Here is a 22,500-nt window from a genome sequence, read left to right as displayed (position 1 = left end):
GCTTCTTTCCCCATATATGAATGGAAAGCCTTTCAGATGTGTGTGTGAATATCTATATATACACACACTATGACTGTATGTTAATATTTACATATATAAATGGCTATGATGTTCAAATTCTTTCGCACAGCTTTTCTTGTGTTAACTAGTGTAAAGAGAATATCCCAGAGCTTTAAATTTTATTTTTTGCACTGAAGATCCGTCACTTAAGAGATCATTAAATTCTACTTTACGATTTTTAATGTTGCCAATGTAACTTTTCCCAGTAAATGCCCAGCCCCACCCCCACAAGCTGGAAAGCAAAAATGACGAGTACTGTAATGTTGAAATTGGATCCAAAGGGATTTAGCAAACTGAGCATTTGCCATATTTAGTGTCATCAAAGTTCCTTCCTCTCATACTTCGGTGATGCATTGCTGATCTTCTGATTAGTCTGGTGTGCTTTTTCTCTTAAATTACCTACACTGCTTTTCTTAAGCACTGCTTTCCTTTATCTCTTGTTGAGCAAAATTCGTGCATATACTTTAATATCCCTAAATTGACTGTTAGGAAAGTGGGATAAAGCTAAAATGTGCATTTGCTGCATATCAGCCTGTGCCATTGATCTGCTCAGGAAACTGTGATACTCTGCTCCCCTCCCAGCACATTGGAACTGACAGCTTCTCGCAAAGTCAAATAAGATGTTTAACAAACCACATGTCCTATCGTTTTTAGCCCTGCCATTGTACCCTGCTGGCTGCAAGCCAGGGAYAGATACACCACCTCCTCCAGCGTGCAGTGGCTTTGCATGTGTGTATGTGTGTGCACACGTGTGTATGTGCATGCAGTTGGTTCCCCGTGTCCCTCCTGGGCAGCCTAAGAAACCTGTGCTGTGTGCGGCTGCACAGAACAAGCAATTTGAACCTTTTTTTTTTTTTTAAAGGGGTTGGGGGAGACAGAAGTATTTTTTTTGCAAAAGGTGAAGATGCTTCTCTATTCTGGGACGGCTCTTTCGGGGATGGGGAAGGTGGGTTATATCCTGGTGAGCGCAAGCCGCAAATGTCAGTGTCCCAGCGCACATGCCGAAGTTGATGGGAAAGGGAGGACAGCTTGCTGTGCCACTTGATATCTGTCTCATCTGCRGTGTTGCCATAAGCTTTTGAATGCCAGCTGCAATAATTAAAGCCAGGTATTGTTGCTATGCWTAAAAAGAAAAAAAAATAAATCCCAAACCATTTCTTAACCGTCTTTCAAAATCTGCCTTAATGGAGCTCAGAGTTGCAAACGTGAGAGGATGATTTCATGCAAGGGAAACACCAATCTGTGAGTTAAAATAAAAATATTGTTAAAACCCATATATAAGATTTTTTTWATTATTATTATTATTTACTTGCAACAAACAAAATAAATTGGCCTGCGCACAGTACCTGGATTTTAGCCTTGTTTGGCTCGCTCCTCTCCACCATTCTTCCTTCCTGGCATTTTTTTCCCTGTTATCCGCCACCGTTTCTTAGTGATTCTCCACAAGATGCTGTGCTAGGTTTCCTGTGGGTACTTAAAGGCTCATTCCTCACTCACCCAAATTCGCAGGACCCCTGTCCRAGGGCCCTCTCACCTCCTCCTCCTCCGGCTTGCGCCAGTGCATGGGGTGGCGAGAAGCACCTAAACGGGCACCTTCCCATTTAGGGAATTGCACGGCACTACTCACCAAGGTCAGTCACAACAGCAAAGCGTCTGCCAAGCTGCATGATTTCCACAAATCCCCTCCACGCCGTTCTGGTACTTGGAGGCCTGGCGCGATGATCGCCCCCTTTTCATAGCATAGTCATGGCACGTGCCATTGTTTAACATGGGGAGAAAACAATTTTTAAGGAATTTTTTGCTCTGTTTTTGGCATCAGGGAACCATAACACTGTGGGAAAACTTAATTCGGAGCAGTTGTGCTCAAGTCTTAGCAGAATGTTTAACTTAAGGCACRTTGAATTAGTCTCACAAAAATCAATGGAAGTAGGTAAAACAATTCAAATCACACCACCTATAAAACCAAACAGTAACTCAGTCATGTTAGTGGCCTGCAAATGCTTGAAGGGATGTTGGCTGCCAAAATTTTCAGAAGTGATGATGTTTTTAGGCTGATTCCATTTCGGGATGCTCAACTGGAAGTCTGCTAATGAGAGCCACTTTGTCAGTAAGTCCTCGATGGTCCATTCCCTGAAGATGAAGTGTGCCCAACAGTGCATCCAAAAATTAGGGCATCCTCAATTATTGCCTTTTGAAAATGTTGGCCACTGGTGTGCTTATTCTAGGAACCCATATTCTTCCCTAGTTTCATCTGCAGGATTTATCCTGAGCTCAGTTGRCATTCATCAAAGGAGAATTAGAGCCTTTGGTCTTATTTAAACTAAGGCCACTCAATGTGTTTTTTGTTTGTTTGTTTGCTTTTTGTGATATACGGGCACGGTAAAGTAGAATTTACAGCCGCTCTAAAATTGCTTTATACAACGAGAACAGTGYTCAGTGGCCTTAGCAGAAGTAAAAATCAAGTCAATATTTTGCTAAGTTCTATCTCGAAGATCGCAGGTTCAGTGTGTGCAGTCTGTGCTCTTCCCATGGTACCAGAAGCGGGTACAGCCTAATGGGATAGTTGTTTATTTTAGTATTCCCTCCTTTTTCTTTCTTTTTTTTTTTTTCTTTTTTTTTTTTCCCTTGGGCCATATGCTTCCTCATTCAAGGGCTTTATTGTTACAGAGATTCAGTGCTGTTCTCAGCCGTCTTAAAGAAAAAGTCTGTCTTAKAGTGTGCAGCAAGGAAAATGAAACTGATTTTGCAATATGAGAATAGCGAGCGTAGGCGAAAAGATGCCTTGCCGTCAGGATCCCTCTAAAAGGAAAAATTGGAACATATTTCTTTTTTCTTCCTTATAAATCTTGGTTTCAGGAAATATAATCAGTGCCCTCAGGTGTATTCTCTCTTTTGTTTTGTGAAAATTTTGAAGGGAGTCTCTTGTCAAACAGCAGAGCTTTCCTTGAAAACGGCRCAGGAAATGAGCCCGATTTGTAAATCCAGTAACAAAATCCAGGGCTTTCAGGAGAAGGTTCGTGCWTCGCATGTGTCAATTAATGCCTGTTAATCAGTTTGTGCAGTTAGTTGAGCTGCAGGTTGTAGTTGGAAGCTATTAGAGGCAAGTGGTGTACAGTCGCAAAGCTACACTCGGTTTTTATGTTTGTGTCCTTTGGATTCAAGGTGTTTGTATAATGAACTTGGCACATTGATATATGATCCATTTTTTTAATGTCATTACAATTTTAGTTCCCTCTGTCTTTTTGTCATTGGGTTACATTTAAGCACAGCAAGATCAACTTTAAACTTCCTTACTCAACAGCTTTATTAGTTATAACGTACCCTGACCTTTCTCAAAATTCTTAAAGAAAAAGATACAGTGTAATGTCACTTTACTTTGCTTATTGTTCTTTGTTGTGGTGAACAAAGCATTTTCTACAGTGGCTATAGCACATAATTATACAGCTTTCAATAGCGGTGTCTTGGCACATATCAAAGTTCAGAAGAGCCTTTAGAAAAAAAACGATGTTTTGTGGCAGCCTAGGGAGGGTCTCATCTTTCCTTCAGAAAATAGTTCAAGGCTCTTCTGTCAAGCTTCCCTACTTAGAGCTTTTTCTCCTCCTGCTTCATAAAGTTTAAAGGGGATTCAGTGGAGTTCTATGATCTATTTCCTTTGAAAGATTGTTCCTTTGCACAGAGAAGTCCTTTGACTTCAAGAGTTCACAGATTCATGTCTTTAGGTATCATATGTCTGACCTTATCAGTTACTCTATTTAATGTAGGAGAAAAAGTCTCAACTCTTTGTGTTTGTCTGTTTTGCCTCTGTGAAATGATTTGGTGAAAAGACCATCCTTTTTAACACACCACTGAGAGGCCGTTTCTGACTGTAACCTACCCTGTGGCTCTTCTTAAAAAAAAAAAAAAAAAAAATGTCCTTGTGTTTTGTGTATGGATGATTTCACAGTGAGAATAGAATTATACAAGGACAGGCACACATAAAAAAAAAAATCTTTTGCTCTCTTTTTTCCTAAATGATCTATTGGCTATTTTGGTGGCTGCTACTCTGGTTCCCCAACAGGCACGACCATTTAACAAACACAGAGATAGCGGCTGGAGTGCTGGGCCAGCAGTAGGTTTTCCCTTGCTTCGACCTACCCCAAAGGCCTTCATAATTAATTGTCCTTCAGAGATGAGGAAAGTTCAGAGACAGTGTGTGTAGCGATGTCTATTGTCTGACATTCAGTTCTCCTTCCCTCAGCTCTTTTTCTTCATTCCACAAAGGGTTATCAATAGGAGCAGGGAGCAAGCTCTCTTCTAACAGCTGCTGGTGGTGGCTGTAGCTTTCTGTGGAATGGATCATTGTGTTCAGCCATCTATGGATTAAACGGCCAGAAAAGTTCTAACAGCCCTTTCAAACTGGCGGGTTTATTTCATCTGGGCTGCGCGGACCGATTTAGCTAATTTAAAACTTTCGTGGAGCCCCTTCTCTTTCATCCGAGGTATAATAATAATAATAATAATAATAATAATAATAATAATAATAAATTTATAATGATAAAAAATTCCTGCAATGAAACTTCGGGAAATAAATGAAAAATGTGATCAGGGAGCTTTCCTTAGAACACACCTAAATAAGCCTTGGCTTGTCTCTCGTTTTTTTTTGAGGGCTCACACTCCGATAATAGAAAAAGCAAAAAGGAAAACATGGGTATCAGCTTCAGCAGAAACAAACACTTGCCCGATTTCAAAAGCTGCCACAGTTCACGCAGCCCCTGCTCGGAACATCAAAGTGCAAAGAAGCTGGAGTTTGCTAAACAGATTATTAATATTGTTGGGCCTTCTGTGATTAATTTACAATCCTCTGTGGCATAATTATTAAACTTCATATACAACCGAACAAAATTATATACATGCCTCCTTGTTTTCCCTGATGATAYGCTAAACAAAGATACGGTGCAGTTAGTAGATAGGCAAGAAGTATAGTCAAATTAGGGCTGTTTATTAACAATTGTTACATTACTGCTCCAATTAATTGGGCGAAGCTAAAGAAGACAAATATAATCATTCTTTCATTGAACGGTTTAGCTAGCAAATTAGGGAGGTTTTAGTAATATTTTTTTTTCTTAAAAAAAAAAAAAAAAGCACCTTCCCTTCCTGAACTTTACCTGTATTCTTCATAAACAAATCACTTTGAAATGAAAAGGAATAATTGTGTATAAACAATTTATGGGCTCCACCTCACTTTCTTCATGCTAAGAAGGACTGCAGCAAGAATCAGGATCAATTATTGTACTGATCAAGTTGCTATGCCGGGCATTTTGGAGCAGGTTTTCTGTATTTAAGAAGAAATTACGTACGAAGTAGATGCAGCTAATACAGTAATGCAAAAAAAAAAAAAAAAAAAAAGGATCATAAAAAATTAAAGTTATTCTTATGAATCTTTCATTAGAAGCAATGAAAAGGGACACTGGTGAAGCCAAGTGCTTTGTTCTTCTGAGCTCCTCTGGTAGGGCCTGATCCTGCAAACAATTACGTACTTGAGCGGTCCTTCCGCGCGAGTCCCATTGGCGCCTTGGATCTTTCTCCTCTTGTGCCACAGCCTTCCTGGGTAGGCCTGTGGATTACTCTGGGTGTTGCTTTACTCTATCCAGCAGATGTTCCCTCTAAAAATTGACAAAAGTCGTGTAAAAAATATAGCACGAAATCACACAGCTGTACTGAGACAAGCGCTCGCTTTTATGCAGGGAGAGCTGTTGTTAAATGATTTAAGGCTACTCAGAGCTTTTCAGATTACTCCCCACCGCAAATAACATGTTAAGTACTAAATTGCCCTAAGCGGTGTTTTATTACTGATCAATAAAATACTAATCTTGTCTCTTAGTGCAGAAAAATATTTTAGTGGGATTTTTCCGAGTTTCGTTCATGAATAGCAGTAGAGCAGAGAACATGCACCCCCCAAAAAGCAAAATCTGCCCTTGGTTGTTTATAATTTTGCTTCGGGGGAATCCTAGGATCGTTCCAGCTGAGTAGTGTAGGGTTGTGTGTGTTTTTTGGTGTGGTGTGTTTGGTATGTTTTGCTTTGATTTTTTTGTTGTTGTTGTTTTTAACAATTATTTACTGCTACTCATCCTTTTTGCACCATTCTCCTCTAAAACAAAACAACCCCTTTTTAAAAAACAAAACCAAAAAAGTAACCAAAAACAAAAAACAAAACAAAACTTGGCAAACTCTTCCGACTCTTATTGCCGTTTCATTTTGCATTCAACAAGGGGTGGTGGGAATTGAAACATCAACTGGAGATGGAGAGAAGCACCAATTTATAGTGTGTAAGCCTTGCACAATTCAAGATTGCTCTTGCTAGCTGCACACATTATGCCCAACATCTCGCCACTCTCTTGTGGCAGTTGTGAGGAATGGCTATTCCTTCCCGTGTGTGTACTACAGGCCTCTAAAGACTCTTATTTATTCTCTCCCATGTCACCTTGTGTACAGTCTGGTCTGTGACACTGATGGTGATTATGTCATTATTTTGCTCTGGGGGCTTTGGCACATCTGCAGAGCTGATGCACATCTTCTTTGTTACGCTGGCATACGTCCCATATCGCAAATGCTTCATTAGCCTTACTGCCTGCCTCCTTGCCAGACAAGAATACCCAAATCCAAGCTTCTTTTTGCTCTGTTCTTTTGTGTCTGTGATGAGCCTTTATTCATCTTCCTAGTTCTTCCCTGTTTTCTGTTTTTCTGTGTAAAACTGATTTCCAGATGTCCGTCCTTCTCGAAAAAAAAAAAAAAAAAGAAAAAAAAATACTAGATGAGGAGTGAGTGAAAAGCAAGGTGAATTTAACCCATGTTAGGCCGGTCTTTTCACTCATAAGCTTAAATGCTTTTTCTTTCATCCTGCATAGGAAGAGTTCCTTTAATCAGCTAGCCAGTTACAATGAGCAGGAACATTTTAAAACTTGGTATTCACCCAAAAAAAAAAAAAAAACACCTCAAAATAAGACCCCCAAACCGTGAATTCTCCCATCTATTTAATGCACATGTTTCCTTCAGAGTTTTTTTCATTTCTTTTAGATGATATAGCTGTATTTTTCATTCAAAACTCTTGGAAATCAGCACTGTCCTGTGAATGAGGAGTCTGTTTTCTGAGCAGGACCTAATTGAATGAAGATTCTTAAGTGCAGTGTATTCTTTCTCCTTTTTCATATTAGAATATGTGAAAAAATCTGTACTGTGAAAATTGAGGGAAAAAATTGATCTTGTAAACTTTATCTATCTGTTCTATATATGTATTATACCAGATAGATCTAAATGAGTGAGTTAGCTGCTAAGTTTGTAGTATTTTTCACTCCACATCCCACTACATGCTTGTTCTGCATGATGTTGAACTAAATTTGGGTGCAGATTCTCAGGTTCAGGTATGAAAAAACTAGTGCTGTCTTTTGTTGTATTATTATATAGTTGAGTGTGTATTTGTTGAATATTAATTGGAAAAAAAACCCTTTAAAAAGAAAAATCAAATGAAGATCTGAGTTTGGAGCCACACAGTCGTAATGTGCATATTATAATATATAATTATAATGTGCATAGGTAGAGGGGATGTGTTTTATTTTTATAAGCCATCTTGCCACTCTTTACTGACTTCAGTAACAGACATATAGAAAGGATTGTTCATCCTTTAAGACTTTGAATAGGTTCCCTTTAAGCAAATCACTGTTTTATTGTTTTCTTGGTATCTTCAACGCATTTTAAAGCATCCAGGATTCAGGCTCTGATAATGTAACTTAGTAAACTTTCACAGCTTGGACCATTAACACTGGGAACCATACGAGAGACTTTGCAGCATCATTGCCTGTGCTGGTGCGGCTCTCTGACAGAGCTTTAGGAGTCTTGCCCTCTACCACAACCAATATCACTGGGGAAAGAAAACACAAGTTTATACAGGGGCCTTCTCATATGAGCTTAGAGCTCACAAGAAACTTTATTTTGAACAATACCTGAATCTATGGGGTGAAATTCTGCCATTTTGCAGGATGAGTCTCAACTTTAGAGGCCTTCTGTTGAGACCATGAGAAAGTAATGGTGGGGCAGAACTATTGCAGAGTTATCCATGTAGATAAAGTCAAGATATATCCTTCAGCCCAACAGTGAGAAAGTCCTCAGCAGAGCGCTGGATCGATTTCCATATTTACATGGACCCCATCCCCACAAGTACTAGAGTATTGCCACATTTTTCTAGTGCGGGAAAAGAACCCAGTGTCTCCCTGACCTGTGAAAGCAAAAGTGTGGGGGTGGAGGGAGAGGAGGACAGCAGGAGGAGCTGGCTGAGGGTAACCAGCATGTTGCAGATGAATTCTCCCCAGAGGCCTGCGAGGGGCAAGGTTCATGGTGCTTATCTTCAGAGGGGAAGTTGCGCAGGCCAGTTCTGCCTCATTTCAGTGTGCCACCTGAGGGCCTCATGAACTGCCCTCCAGATGGGGGAGGTTTCAGGGCTCTGTGGGAAATGTGCTGTCAGAAGAAACCGTGGCCAGGTAGTAGCCCAGAGCGCTGAAAGAGTTGAAATGTCAAACGTGTCCTTGAACTTGCTCCTGTAGTTAATGGAGAGCCTGTGTGGAGAGTAGCAGACCTGGGTGGCATGAACTCTGTTGCTAAGCAGAAAGACGACTTCATTGATTGGGACTTTTGGGGAAGTGATAACATAGCTGCATAAATGCATTTAAAGTAGTAATCTTCAGAAAGTATCTAGAAGAGAAAAGGGAAGTGAACATGGAAGGGAAGAAATGCCCTTTAGTTGCTAAATATCCATGTTCAGGAAATGACGTATCTCAAGCAATTGAGGAGGTGGCTGGCTCCACCACATGAGGCCCAGCCTCGAGCTTATCTCATCCAGCATAGTCTGGAATTGTTTCTTTCTGCAAGTGATAAAAAGGAATCTAGCGCGAGGCAGCTCTGTCCATTATGAGTGAAGATGTCTTCAAGCTCTTGCAAGGCCTACCAGTCCCAGGCAGGTCCCACACTGAGGCTTATAATGGGTTGTTTGCAACTGAGTTTGGACAACCACTCAGCTCAGGGTGGAGTGGACGGAGCAACTTATGCTGCCACAATAGGCTGTGGATGCCCAGGGAGGCTTGTTTTCATTGGGAGGAGGTTGGTCAGCCTGGGATGGGGCCATTGGCTTTATTTGCAATGACCTCGTGCACAACCGTGCAGTTTCCTTCCCCTTCCCCTGCTTGATGTGGCAGGGAAGAGGAAAGGAGGCCTCGCAGTGCCAGAGGGCATGCTTGCCACCTTCATACCACCCCCAGAAGGACCCTAGCGATGGGCTGCTTCCCTGCCAGAGCGATTAAACACCACCTGCTTCCCATCCTTCTCGTCCACCTCGCTCGCCTCTCCCCCCTCCCCACCCAGCACATGCTAACTGAGCACGGGAAGGGCGCTGCACTAACACTCGGAGCCTTTTAAGGGCCAGGCACAGACAACAAGGGTGGCTGCAATGTGGAGAGGTGGGAAGAATGAACAAGAAACAATTATAAGTGCTCACTCAGTGCTGTGAGATTTTGTGTATAAGAACGTTAAAAAAAAAAAATATGTGCTATAAGCTGCACAAAATGTTTCCCTTGCATATCTGTGGTCTAACCAGCAGGTTCTACCTGACCAGTTCTTTTAATAACAGAAATAAACCAGGAGAGTGGAGAACTTACTGCTGGTGAAGGGGTACCTGCTCCACAAAGTCCAGGCTGTGCTCCTGGCCTTGCTGAGGAACATGGTGCATTCCTGTCTGGTTAATCTATCCAGAGCCTGTGCAATAACCTCTTCACTCTTCCTGCAGCAGAGCCAGAATTGGGTGGTCGTCCTCATTTTCTGGACAGTATTTTGTGGGTGCCTCTCTGTGGTACCTGCCACAATTTGGCAGCAGGGTGCATAATGTGCCACTTGGCATCGTAGGCAGCCCCTTGGAGCAGACTGCCTTTCATCGCGACAGGACTGGCTTAAAGTTAGACTATTCTTGCATGCATGAGTTTTATTTCTCCTTCAGTTTTTGAGTGAGACAGTGTCTTGGGTGTGAGAGCAGCCCCTCCCGGGATTCTTTCTTGTGTTCCCCAACAGATACTAAATCCCCAACCATCATAAGCCTCAGGAGCCTTAGTGATTTTTCCATACTGCATCAGTGCCATTGGCAATGCAGAATGTTAAGGGTAATCAGAGTTTCCATTAGAAGCCTCTACATCTCACGCAGTCCTAATTCATTGGGAAAGCAGAAAGGGAAACTTGATAATCATCTCCCCAGTAAAATGCTATTGATCATTTTTGAGCATGAGGAAAGGGGAGAACTAAATCTCAAGGTGCAAAAGTCAAAAGAGATTGTGAAAGAAAAGTCTTTTTATTTAACATGGCTCTGCTCTGAATTCATACTACGCTGCCTGCTTAAAAGCTGCCACACTAAGGTCATGCTGCTTGCACCAGAGAGCAGCTGCGTGTCGGAGATGCTCATCCTTTGGACGAAGGGCACCGCGGTCCCAGGACAGAGTGGCTCCCGGGGTGCGGGCGAAGCAGCGGCGCGTGCCACGAGAAGCCCCACTGCTCCTGCCGAGCGGGAAGCGAGCCCTGGCAGAGCCGCTGGGGCGCTCGGAGGGGAGCCTCAGCCCAGGAAGCGCTGGCCGCGCTGCTGTGTGCACCCAGCTGGGGCGCGCGGGCCGCGCGGGGAGCCGGCGAGGCACTGTAGAATCTTTATTTGTGGGAAAGCTTAATTGAAATGCAAGTGATTAAATCTAATGTATCACGCAGTATCCATTTTCACTGCACTACCACTTTCACTTCCCTGATATTATCAGACCTCTCAGCAACCCCTCTGTCAATTTTTTTCCTTATAAGAGCCATGCCATTCTCTTTCCTCATTGTGAGCTTGGCGGAGGAGATAATAGTAAGCCAGCAGTAGATTGCTAGTGCCCCAAACTCTACACAAGGGATGAGGGATCTGAGCTTCGTCTCAGACAAACACTTTTAAAATGCATTCTTAAATCATTTGAGGGCAAGTGTTTTCCAGCTTTGTGTTTCAGTGGTAGCTTACAAAGAGTAGAAAAGCTCCAGTGTAACAATGAATGCAATAAGAAGCCTCTCTCGTTTGCTTAATTTTTCACTTTTGAGCTTAGCTTGAGCTGGTGCTCTTTACTTTCCTAACCACAAGGCTCAGCACCGCGTTGTCGGTGCTGCCTCCAAAGAGTGGGCTCCTCTTCACATCGCTCTGAGACCTGTCAGAGCACAAGAGGGCACCAGACCAACCTGCCGTCCAACTGCTTGTCCCTCTTTCTCCCCTTCCAAAAAATGTGCTTCTTAACTGCAGCGGTATTTCTTCATCCTTGCAGCAAGTGCTGTGAGAGCAAAGTTGGGGGCAGCAGGCGGGCAGAGCATGGCAGCGCTGGAGAGCTGCGCTCGYGGTCAAGGGGACTGGTGCACGGGAAGCCAGCAAATTAGCACCCCGCTCTCTACGAGGATGGTGGTTAGGAGAAAAGTATATTTACTGAAGTGTCCAATAGTAGAGGCATTTCTCACTTGTGTTTTTAAAATAAAAGCATCCTTTCCAACTATTTCCCTCTCCTCATAAGTGATAATGGAAGAGGCATTAGCCTTTCCATTGCCTGAGCCAACCTGTTTTTTTTCTAAGAGGTGTCCAGGATGTTCAGCCAATTGAGTGATCTAATTAGCTGAAAATTGTTAATTTCCTTTACCTTATAAAGCACCTAACACAGAAACTGTTAAATAATGTTAAGTGTCAGACTTAAACTGAGAACATTGGGCCATATGCTGCCGTGGCTTTCGCGCCAAAAAGTGTAGCAACTTACTCCAAAACCTGCCTCCAAATTCTGTGTGGAAGCCAAAGCCTCCTGCTTGATATGCTGCCACACCAACTCACAGCACAAAGATGATCCCACGCAGCAGCTCGCCATGCTCGGGAAAAGAGTGTACATGTGTGTGCATGTGTGTGCGTGTCTGTGTGCACGTATGAGTGTGTGCACGTGTAGGAAGGGAGGGGGTGGCCTGGAAAAACGTGTGAGGAGCCGGGACACCAGGAAGGGGTTCCGCACGCTGCYCTTGAGAACCCAGGGAAAGCGGCTGTAGGGCAGAGCTGCTCTGGCAAGGCTGTCTTGGAAATAAGAGCAAATCTGTACCTGCAACTGAAAATCRTACAAGGCCCTGGACTGCAGAGGCCCAGGGGATAGAGGGATCCTCTTCTGGTTCAAGGTGAGGGTCCCCAGCTCCGTCGTACGGCTTCTTTCATTCTCGTAGGGGCCTCGAGCCTCTGCAATCCCAGGGGTACATGCAGGGGGATGCTGGTGGTGGTGTCACCAGCCTCCCCTTGAGCCTCAGAGGGGTTTGATGCCTCCCTGCATAGTTTCTGGATTAACCCCTCCACTGCCATGATGGCAATTTGGGGGGCAGGGGGTGTTTGTGCTCGTCCAGTTCATGCCTTGTGTTAGGTTTTCTCAAAAGAAATCCTTCCCCTGAATCATCCTCAGTGTCTGTGCTGGTCTGGGCTGACACACGTGCACCGTAGAAATGTTCTGACGTGGTGCACGTTGTGAGACTGCTCCCCTGACATGAGATTCACCCTCCATCCTGGAGAGGTTCTCCATCTCTTGCCGCAAAATAGATGCTGTTTATGCCTTATCTTTGGGTTAAGAGGCTCCCTGCGTTGTCCCTCTCTGCTGCCACTGTATAGATGAACCAACTAGAAGAGTGCTCTGGCCTTTCCCCCTCACCCCTTCCAACCTGTTTACCTCCCATTACCACGACCTTGCGCTCTGCAACGTGAGCAGCCTTCACCAGCTGAAGACCTCTGATCCCAAGTCCACTAGAGATTTTGGCTTTCCTATTTGGCAAGGCGACTTGTTGCCCACCGGGTCAACATGAATAAAGATTTTTAAATCCATAAAGTCCTGCAATCCTGCAATTGCAAAAAAAAAAAAAAAAAAAAAAAAAGTGAAAAAGGAGGCACTGCATCTGGATAATTTAACCTCTCCTGGCAGACTGACATCTTGAGCTGTCTGCACAGCCCTTGTTTATTTCTACTCATAATTGGGATCAAAAAAATCCAAACAAACACACACCAAGAATTCTACTTTATATAAAATTTGAAAGTAAAATCAATCCTGACTCAATCTTATCATTTTTAAAGTATGTTTATCCAGCTTTGTAGTAGGAACAAGCAGACTGTTTGAAGGCCACATAGTTTTCAAACCTTGGTTGCAACACGTTACCCCATTTTGAAACCGTCTTTATCTAGCCGAGAAAACTAAAATCTGTTTGACAAAGTAGCACTCCAGCCAGTTTATCTTGCAATATGGCTTTAGCTCACAGAGCCTATTGATTTCCTTAAATTAATGTTTACAGAATGCTACTGAATTTCACTCAACGGGACATTGTTCTTTTGAAGCTTTGTAAAATATGATACAGAGTGTTATTGCCATTTGTTCCTTTGCGAAGACTGATGAAACATTTATTTTTTTAAAGTGCAGCCTTGAACTATAGCTGTTTCCTACAAGTGTGTTTACTCTTGGAACATTAGTAATGCAACACACTATCAGACGCCGGCACAATACCACAGGCAAAGTCTGTAGGTACGCCACGGCCAGCCGAAGCGTATAAATGGAGCTGAAGTTTAACGCAGATTAGGCAGAGTATGAGAAAAGGTTTTGAGCTTAGCCCAGCTGTCCCTGTCTGAAGAATCTTCAGATTTGTAGGGTACAGCCAAGCAGTTGTCCGACGCTGTTACAATATTAGAAATGTTGCATCATTCTTCTTGGTACTTCTGAGTATGGGACCCTGGTACTGCAAATTAAAGTCTGATCCTTCCCCTCTGCCCGCCAGACAAGATGAATAGTTTTCAAGTTGTGTGGCTGGAAGACTTTGTATCTGAGCACTGATCATGTTTAAATATCTGATCKAGCAGCACATAGATTTTTCTAATGCTTGCCCAAATTTTCCTGGTTTAGGGAATGAGGTTGCTATGACCTGTCACTGAAATTTTAAAAGGAATCCAAACCATTAAGTATTTGGCAAATTTGCAAGTGCTTTCTGCAGCTACACTAGCAGTGCTAGACATTTTCATCCAAAATATCTTCCTTGTCTGCTCACGTGAGCTGACGTCCAGGCCCAAACTGGGCACCCTTATGTGAAAAGTGGCATACCTTGTCCTGCAGGCTTTGGTGGGAGCCACTCACTTGGAGGATGGATGGGAGAAGGCGAACAGAACTGCATGGTCCCAGCACAGGACAGCCAGAGGTGGGCCATGCCACCCTCCAGGGATGGAAATTCCCTGTTGAGACCAATAGAGCAGGGAAAATCTGCATCACTGAGGATCTGCCCCCTGGTAGCCTCCCACATGTGTTCAAGGAGAGGGACTTAAACTCCGCATTTACCACATGCAATATTAATTCATCAGCTGGCAAGAGAGAAAAATATGAAGTCATTTGAGCACCCAGGATACAGACTTCTTGCTTTATAGTGTGTCTGGGGGAAGATGACTTTTCTTTCTTTCTTTCTACCATGGAGGTTTCACGTAACCAAAGTCACAACACCCCCAAAAGGGGAAAGGAAAGCCAGCTCTCTGATTTCTTGCCTTTTTATCTGGTAATCTCTCCGTGGCCTTACTAAAGCATCTGAGTTTATCCATTTAAGTCCACTCTGTCTGCAGTACAAGTCCCCAGCTTGTGCTACTGCTGTCAGGAGATATGTCTCTCCTTGATCAATATTTACTTAACAAACAGCAGGGATAGGAGAGTTTGTTTAGAGGAATCATGTGTGCACAAGGGTGAATGAATGCTCGGTAAAGTACTTCACCTGTTTGTCTCCTTTCCTAGGGTCTCTTTTCTGCTTCAGGCCTCATGCTGGGATTTGCTCCCGTTGCCCCCGGGAACATGCAAAAAGCCAGGCTGCTTTAGGACAGTTTAGCAATCATCTGCAGAAATTTTCTTCTGACTGACTATTGTCAGTCTATTCTAGAGAACTCAGGGGAAGAAGTTTCAGAAAGTAAAGAAAGTAAAATTTCAAGGTAGAAAATGTGCACAATATTTTTAAAGAATAACTCCAGAAAGATGCATGTATTCATTTATCCAACTAACCCAGTTGTTTCTTATGCCTGAAGTCATTGCATACAATTAGCTTTGAGGCATCTGAGTCTAGTTTGGGGAGGGGGGTATTTTATTTTGTGAATCAGAGTTGTAAAAGCCATCTGAAATATTCATGCAGAATTGTCTGAGAAGCAGTTTCTGTTTTATTTACTGCACAGTAGAACAGCCACAGTGGATTAGCTCTACAATACCCGTAACAAAAGCACAACAGCTGATGCATGTGATGTTAGGAGGTGACAAAACAGTTAAAGTATGCTGCTGGCTACAGGCAAGCAGTCAGCAGATGCAGACAAAAGGGTTTGTGACAAGAATAACTCTCTCTCCAAGGCGAGCAGTCAAGAGTATCCAAAATACCAATACCCTTTTCTCCTTGACATTGTCTTCTTACAGTCAGCATTTTATTGCCCTTTTATAGTAAAAAAACAAAACACAATTCTCTGAAATATTGGTTTTAACTTGACTTTCACAATTCTGTGATCTTTACATCTGTGTTGCTTTTCCTATCATCTAGATTTGCCACTTGAGCAAGAATTTTTAAAAGTTTAAAAGATTATCTATAAAGAAGCCCACCCTTAATAGGATTAGCAACATGAAATACATGTATAAATCTTTGAGCAGACTCAGGGTTTGTTTTGTCATTCAATTTCAGTGGTTTTCTCCTTTTTTATTAAGGGAGAATTAAGCATCTTATTTCGCTAATGAAGAAATAAAGCTCGGGCAGAAATTAAAGGTTCACTTGACAATGGGAGAGCTTTAGGTGCTGGAAAGGCACTGTGAATGAGCTGATGTTTATTTCAGAAGTGTGAAAAATCAGCTTATATATCTCCAGAAAAAAAAATAAAAAAGAGAGAGAGAGAGGCTGTCTTCTTTCTAACCTTTGTAATTCCCCTTCTATTCTCTGTGACATTCATTCAGCTGCCAAGCATGTTTGGCAAGGCTTGAGCCAGTGAGCGCACTTCCAGTGACCGCTAACCTTGGTATGTCCTGACACTTATGATGAGTATCTGCAGGACACAGAAGGCAGGCAGGCTGCTATGTCAGGCTTTTATTATGTACTGCAGAGGCTGGGGACAGTCAGTTTAATAAAACAAATCATCCTTGAAGGTAAAGCAACTGGGAAGAGGAGGAGGAGGAGGGCTCTGCAAGGGGAGGGGATGAGGGGAACGGGAGGGGAGGGAGACAAAGTCTTTGCTGTACAGCCCCAAAAATAAATTAATTAATTGATAGAAGGTACAAGACAACCTGATAACGATGAAAGCAGTGAAGGGCCACTGATCAGCCACCAACTTGAGACATACATCTGCTTCCAGTAGATGCACCCTCTTTCCCAGTGGTGATTATTTTAAAGTCCGTGCATACCATTAGAAAAAGAATCATGATCCTCTTTGTTGGCTTAATATCAGTGTGGCTTCACTGGTTCTGCTCCAACAATGCTGGCTTAGGCTTGCTGAGGATCTGCCCTCACCTTGTCAATGACCACTGCCCTTTTTTGAAATGTTTTCCTCAAAAATAAATTCAACAAGTATTTTTAAAGCATATCTCTTTCTGCAGCTGCTTATGTCACTGAATGAAAGAAATGCAAGCTAGGTTTGACTTACCTCCAACTTATAAGCCATTGGAGCTATACCTTTATTTTATAGAAATAGCTTGTACTGAATATTTCTAGTGAAGCAGCCCTGCAGTGCTAACCCAAATACTTCAGCATGGTTCTTAAATGTGCAGGCTCRGGAGTGAAATAGGTTTGTTGTTCAAGCCTAGGTTTGTTGTTCAAGCCAAAAAAAATGGCAAGAGTTAAATAGCATAAATAGACAAGAGCAAATGAGAGCTTAAATTCCCTCACAGGTTTCCTGGGCCAGATGCACACCAGGTGTAAATCAGCGTAACTTCACTGGAGCTGGTAGAGCCCTGCTGATTTACACTAGCCAAAAGTTTGGCCTGTGACTTTTTCCTTGGCAGCTGAGCTAAGTTATATTGACAAAGCGTGCAGCAAAATGGGATTTGTTTCTCGAGCAGTCGCACGGAGAGGCTTTAGTGCGAAACCCACCTAGCCTCCCCCTCCACAGACCTCATTGTCTTTCTTCCTGCTGAATGTACAGTATGATTCTTTGATTGACTGCTGCCACCTGATGCTAAGAAAATGCCCTGGGTTCATGCTGGGGATTGTTGGTTCTATTAAAAGCAACGTAGATGGAGTTTATTTGTCACTGAAGCATTTTCTGCAGATGTTTCTACTTCAGAGATGTTCAGTCAGTTAGGTGTAAAGATGCGCTGAATAGGTCACCATCACTTAGGGTGAAGGAAATGCTACCCTCAGACACATAATTAACACAGCTGACTGATTAATTGCCTACTGAAAAATTTAACCACCCATCCAGTTAAATACTTATTTTCAGGCTCTGGACTTCACTAGCATTTTCTTTCTTTCTCTCTTTCCCTCTTTCTCTCTCTTTCTCTCTCTCTCTCTCTCTCTCTCTCTCTCTCTCTCTCTCTCTCTCTCTCTCTCTATTTCTTTCTCTCTCTCTCTTTCTTTCAGAAAAAAACCACACTGTATGGTTACTCTTTCTAGAAAGGAAAAATGCTGTCCGACATACTATCCTGTGGGGATTAATCACAGTGCTATTCACATTACAACATGCAAAGTAACATGTGTAATGTGGTTTGACATGAAAAATTACTAATAACATCCCAAAAGGAAGGAGTTATGAATGGCTTTGATGCAAGGGTCTTTGGGAACTCAGCATTATGAGGAGGTCTCTGCAAAGCCCCTTCGGGGCTTAGTTCAGTGCTGTGCTTGTAAGCAGATATCTGCATGTTGTGCTACAGAGTTTAGAGGAGTCTAGCCCTGCAAATGGGACTTAGGTATGTTGAAATCGGACCTTAAAAGCTAATTCTTAGCTTAGAAGCCAAGCCTATATATCTTCAAAGAGAGGGGAGACCTGGAAGATAGTGGCTTCAGGGTTTCATACACTGTGGAAAAGCAGCATTTCCTCTTTGGAAAACCTTCATATTTCAATGACCAAAGTCCAAATTTATAACCCAATTGCTATGTTCATGCTTAAAGTTGTCACAAGTGTAATATATGAAGGAAGAGTCCTCCAGTGTGGCAAGAGACAGGACTTTCTGCACTTGGACTTTATGCCTCTCATGGAGGTGCTTGGAATTTCCCATCTCCTGTCTCCTGTAGTTTGGGAAGGAACAAAGGCATCTAATGTTGCTCCTTTGAAGTGGATACCAAAATGGAAAGCCTTCTTCCCGAGCTCAAGGGCAAAAAACCAGCAGTTTGTGCCCTTCTCAGCTGGCAGGAATATGCACATTAATTATCTAATATATTTCTTGCTTTCTGGTACCATTTAGTTAATGACTCCTTATCTTCCAAGCAAAACCAAATGCTCTCAGCAGTAAATGAGTGATTCTTTGAACTGCATGAACAGAAAAGTGTGTTATGTTTTTTAGCAATGAAAAAAAGAGACAAGCAAGGAATCTTTTCCCAATACCTTAGTGAGTGCCCAAGTACTAGGGTGGTTATTTGAAGCCTTAAGTTATGTCTTTGAGCTAGAATAACTGAAAGGCAATAGTTGTTTTCTTCCCTCATAATCATTGCTGCAATGGGATATCTGGAGAAATGTTTTGTGGGGGCAATCTGTCATTGGGAGGAGAGCCAACATATGGAGCCAGATTTCACTCTTGGGGGTACATAGGGACCTTCCACAAGTTTCAGAGCTTCTGGAAGAAAGGTTGTCAGCTGACATCTAGGGGAGCTGACCTCACGTTTAGCTGGTGGCCAGTAGACTGCTAGTGTCTCCCCAGCTATAATCAGTGAGTTGGGCTCCAGAGCTTCACGGTGCCAGGATGAGCACCCATGTGTTTTGAAAGTGAAGAAGAACCAAAGTCTAAAATACAGGACAATGTGTGGTCCCTGATTTTGCAGTGTTATGTGTGTCCAATAAACGAGTGAGATCCACCCAGATCCATGCTGCCCATGGAAAGAGTGTAAATTAAAAGCAGGTTGGAGAGCTACCCTTGCCAGGTGTACCACGAGTGGGCAAATAGCAGTGAGGGAGTACTTGCTATTATAAGCCTGTTGGCCAGTGGCCGGCCATGTATTAGCAGTTCTTGAGCTATGAAGCCACATCTCCATAATAAAAATGGAAAATAATACCTTTATGGAGATGACATCAACCTCACAACTGACCTGCGGTTCATTGTAGGAATTGCTTTTAAGTCTTTTAGAGAAGAGGGTAAGAAGCTCCTGCTGATGTCTGAGACAGCTATTTAGGACGAATTACCTAAATGCAGAGATAAATGTGCTTTTTAATGTGCAGCCGTGGTCCTGGGACTTCTGAGGATGTACCCCTGCTAGTTGGCCATTTGATTTACCCGTGCAATGACAGTGACTTTAGAAAACCCATATGAGTTTGACGCATCCCAGCACCRTAGGCATTCTAAGCACAAGGCACCCATTGAAGAGGTTGGGTTTTTATCTGCTGGTTTCTGAAAAATAGGGAAGACCTTAATATCTCCCAAGAAAGACATCTTCAGGGAGTCTCATGCACAGAACAGTCACAGAACAAAGCTATTAGCTGAAGGCTTGATTGCTAGCTTGTTTTTAAGCTATGAACAACCATTCACAGATATCCTATTTCTTTGATAGCGTTCAGCCCTGATTCTGACCAAAGTTAAGCAGAGAGGTGCTGAGAGCTTGCTATGGGTGCATAACTTTTGTATTAGTTCCTGTACAGAAAGGAGAACATAGACGTAACTGCAYGGGTAAAGTATCACACAGAGATTTCTCTCCTTAAAGACAATTGTGTTTCTTTCCCCTCCTGCTAATTATATCCTATAAATCCCCTCTCTCCGAACTCAGACAGTAACATTTTGTTACCTACCTTCTGTCAGTAGACTTTGCAAAGATCTCTAACACATGTTATAAAAGTTATTGCTATAGTACTATATATAACAGCTTTGCATAAGAGAATAGAAGGCTGCCGCATTTAGAAAATGCAGGTGCTATGTAAGCCCCTTTCTGAAAGAAAGAACTTAGCTCAGTTTCCTTTGAAGAACCAGAGACTTGAAATTGAAAACTGTATTAATGCCATTGTCTCCTTGTATCAGCAGGTTCCAGAGAGATTCCTGGAAGTGGCTCAGATCACGTTACGGGAGTTTTTCAATGCCATTATCGCAGGCAAAGATGTTGATCCTTCCTGGAAGAAGGCCATATACAAGGTCATCTGTAAGCTGGACAGTGAGGTCCCCGAGATTTTCAAATCCCCCAACTGCCTACAAGAGCTTCTTCATGAGTAGAGAGTTCAGCAGCTATTTATGAATGTATGAAAGTAGCAGTCCCCTTCTGATGCCCAAGTCATGTGTGTCTCTATTTTAATTTCATATATATGTGTATCACATACATATATATGTATATGAAATTAGACTGTGATCCCTGCCGGGTTTATCTTTAAGTTTTTGTTCGGTTCCAAGGGGATAGTTGTTTTACTTCAGCCTTTGGTTTACTTTTGCCCAAGACCCTTAACATTTGGAGAATAAATGGGTTAATTTTCAGGGAGAAGAATTTGGAAGCGTGTAAAAGCCTGTCTTAGCAAGTTAGGGCATTATGTTTTAAAATGCTTTGTCAGATTTATTGCTTGCTGCAAAGTGGCATTTTGTCTTAGTGAGACTAATGTCATGGCACAATACTACAGACAATGAAGTTTATATTGTTTATACTGCTAAAGGTCTGAACTCTGTGGAGTCACTTCATAAGCTTGGAGCTTTTTTATTTTATATACTTTTTAACCAATAAATAGATTTTGTTTCATACTTCCAAAAAAAAAAAAAAAAAACCAAAAAAACTACAACAACAACATCTATTTTAGGTACTCACTCCAAGAAGTGATACCCAAAAAAGCAAAGCTTGTTCTTCATGCTTTCCATACGGGAACAGTGAATACCCTGCACCAGTAATCAACATGYCAGGTTGCTGTTTTTCTAAATTGCAGCAAGGCAAGTTTGTACAAATCCACTACTATTCTTGCAGGGTAAGGCCAGTAAATCATGCACAATATTGGAACAACCACACTAATTTTATAATATGGTCAGCTTGTTAAAATGGAAGCATTTCACTCTCCATAGAGTAAAAATGAAACCTTCAGCATACTAAATTGCCATGTCTTGGTCTTACTTTAATGGCATTGGGCCCTAAATTTATTCTTTGCTCAGTCCGTTTTACTCCCCCAAATCCCCTTTCCATCACATGAAGTTGTCTGTCTGTATTCAACATTTGTCCTGAGAAGCACTTTTTGAATGATCTTATTTATAGTGGAAGAAGGCATTTTAGCCTCACAGTGCTGGGGCAAAGGAAAAAAAAAAAGAGTAGTTGTTTGTAGCTGTAAAATATAATTAGTCTTTTCCTAATCGGAAGTATAAAAATTACATTTTCATAAAAATCTAATCAAGTATATACAAAAATTGCAGTGTCCTCCTGGCTATGCAGGGTACAGATAGCCAAATTGGATTTTTAAATTACTCTAAGTGCAGCTTTTTAAAACAACCTATTTGAGCAATGCGCTGCGCTTGTCTTCTGAGGCTGGAGCTCGTCTTCACCAAAACCTGAGTTGCAGTGTAAAGTACACAACGGATCTGGATTTGCCTGAATGCTATACCATGCTATACCATGCTCTGTCAGCTTAAGGAAGGAGAACTCATTGCTAGTTCTTGGCGCTGTCTTCAAGGGCTCTCCTTTTTGCACGTTTTCAGAAAGGTATCGTCTCCAAAAGTTTTGGGGGAAGGTTGAATATGCTATGGCACACTGTATTTGTCATTTTCTCTGTCGTCTTTTGTACAGATGCAGTAAGAATTTATTGTTATCGTCAATAGTATTTTCCCCTACCTAATTCGACCTGAATCTAGAAAAAGTTCCTAATTAGCTGAGAGTTACGTTTAGACCATCTAGGATATTGATATCTTATTTCTTTATTTCTAAATTGCATTTTGACTTTGGAGAGTGAAAGTTTACCCATGTGACTAAAGAGCTGACCTGATCATTGCAATTTCACTTCATTTACAAATACTGCTGATAGACAGAAATGTATGAAAGCAATTATTGTCAGCAGAAAGCCTTAAAAACCTGCTGACTTCAAATTAAACAGCACAATCCTGCGATTCCCTGTCATTATTTTCAAGCACTGGCAGTATCTGTAGAGTATAGGCAATGCAGACAATAGTATCGGATGAAGTGCCAACATTTTCACTATGCATTAAAAACAAAGCAAATCTTCTTGATCCTAAAATCCCTGAGAGTACGTAATACTGTGCATATCCTCACAGTAGACAGGATCTT

The 22,500-nt window shown here is 42.1% G+C and overlaps 1 protein-coding gene across 3 annotated transcripts in view; it reads left to right on the top strand.

Moving 5' to 3' along the window:
- PROX1 (prospero homeobox 1) overlaps window positions 1-21,257 on the top strand; it is a 44,257-nt gene extending 23,000 nt beyond the window's left edge. For 2 of the 3 annotated variants that reach the window (XM_026048425.1, XM_026048426.1), the window contains exon 5: window positions 20,280-20,794. In XM_026048425.1, the coding sequence (XP_025904210.1) occupies window positions 20,280-20,468 (189 nt within the window). In that variant the 3' untranslated portion in view covers window positions 20,469-20,794. Of the gene's footprint in view, window positions 1-20,279 lie in introns of all 3 variants that reach the window. The other variant, XM_026048427.1, reaches the window with a different exon arrangement.
- The last annotated feature ends 1,243 nt before the right edge of the window (window positions 21,258-22,500 follow it).

The sequence above is a fragment of the Nothoprocta perdicaria genome, unplaced genomic scaffold (assembly GCF_003342845.1).
Source record: "Nothoprocta perdicaria isolate Ctin4 unplaced genomic scaffold, notPer1 scaffold_54, whole genome shotgun sequence".
Classification (NCBI taxonomy): domain Eukaryota; kingdom Metazoa; phylum Chordata; class Aves; order Tinamiformes; family Tinamidae; genus Nothoprocta; species Nothoprocta perdicaria.
Note: the sequence above shows the minus strand (reverse complement) of the source record. Positions and strands in the feature narration are given on the sequence as shown.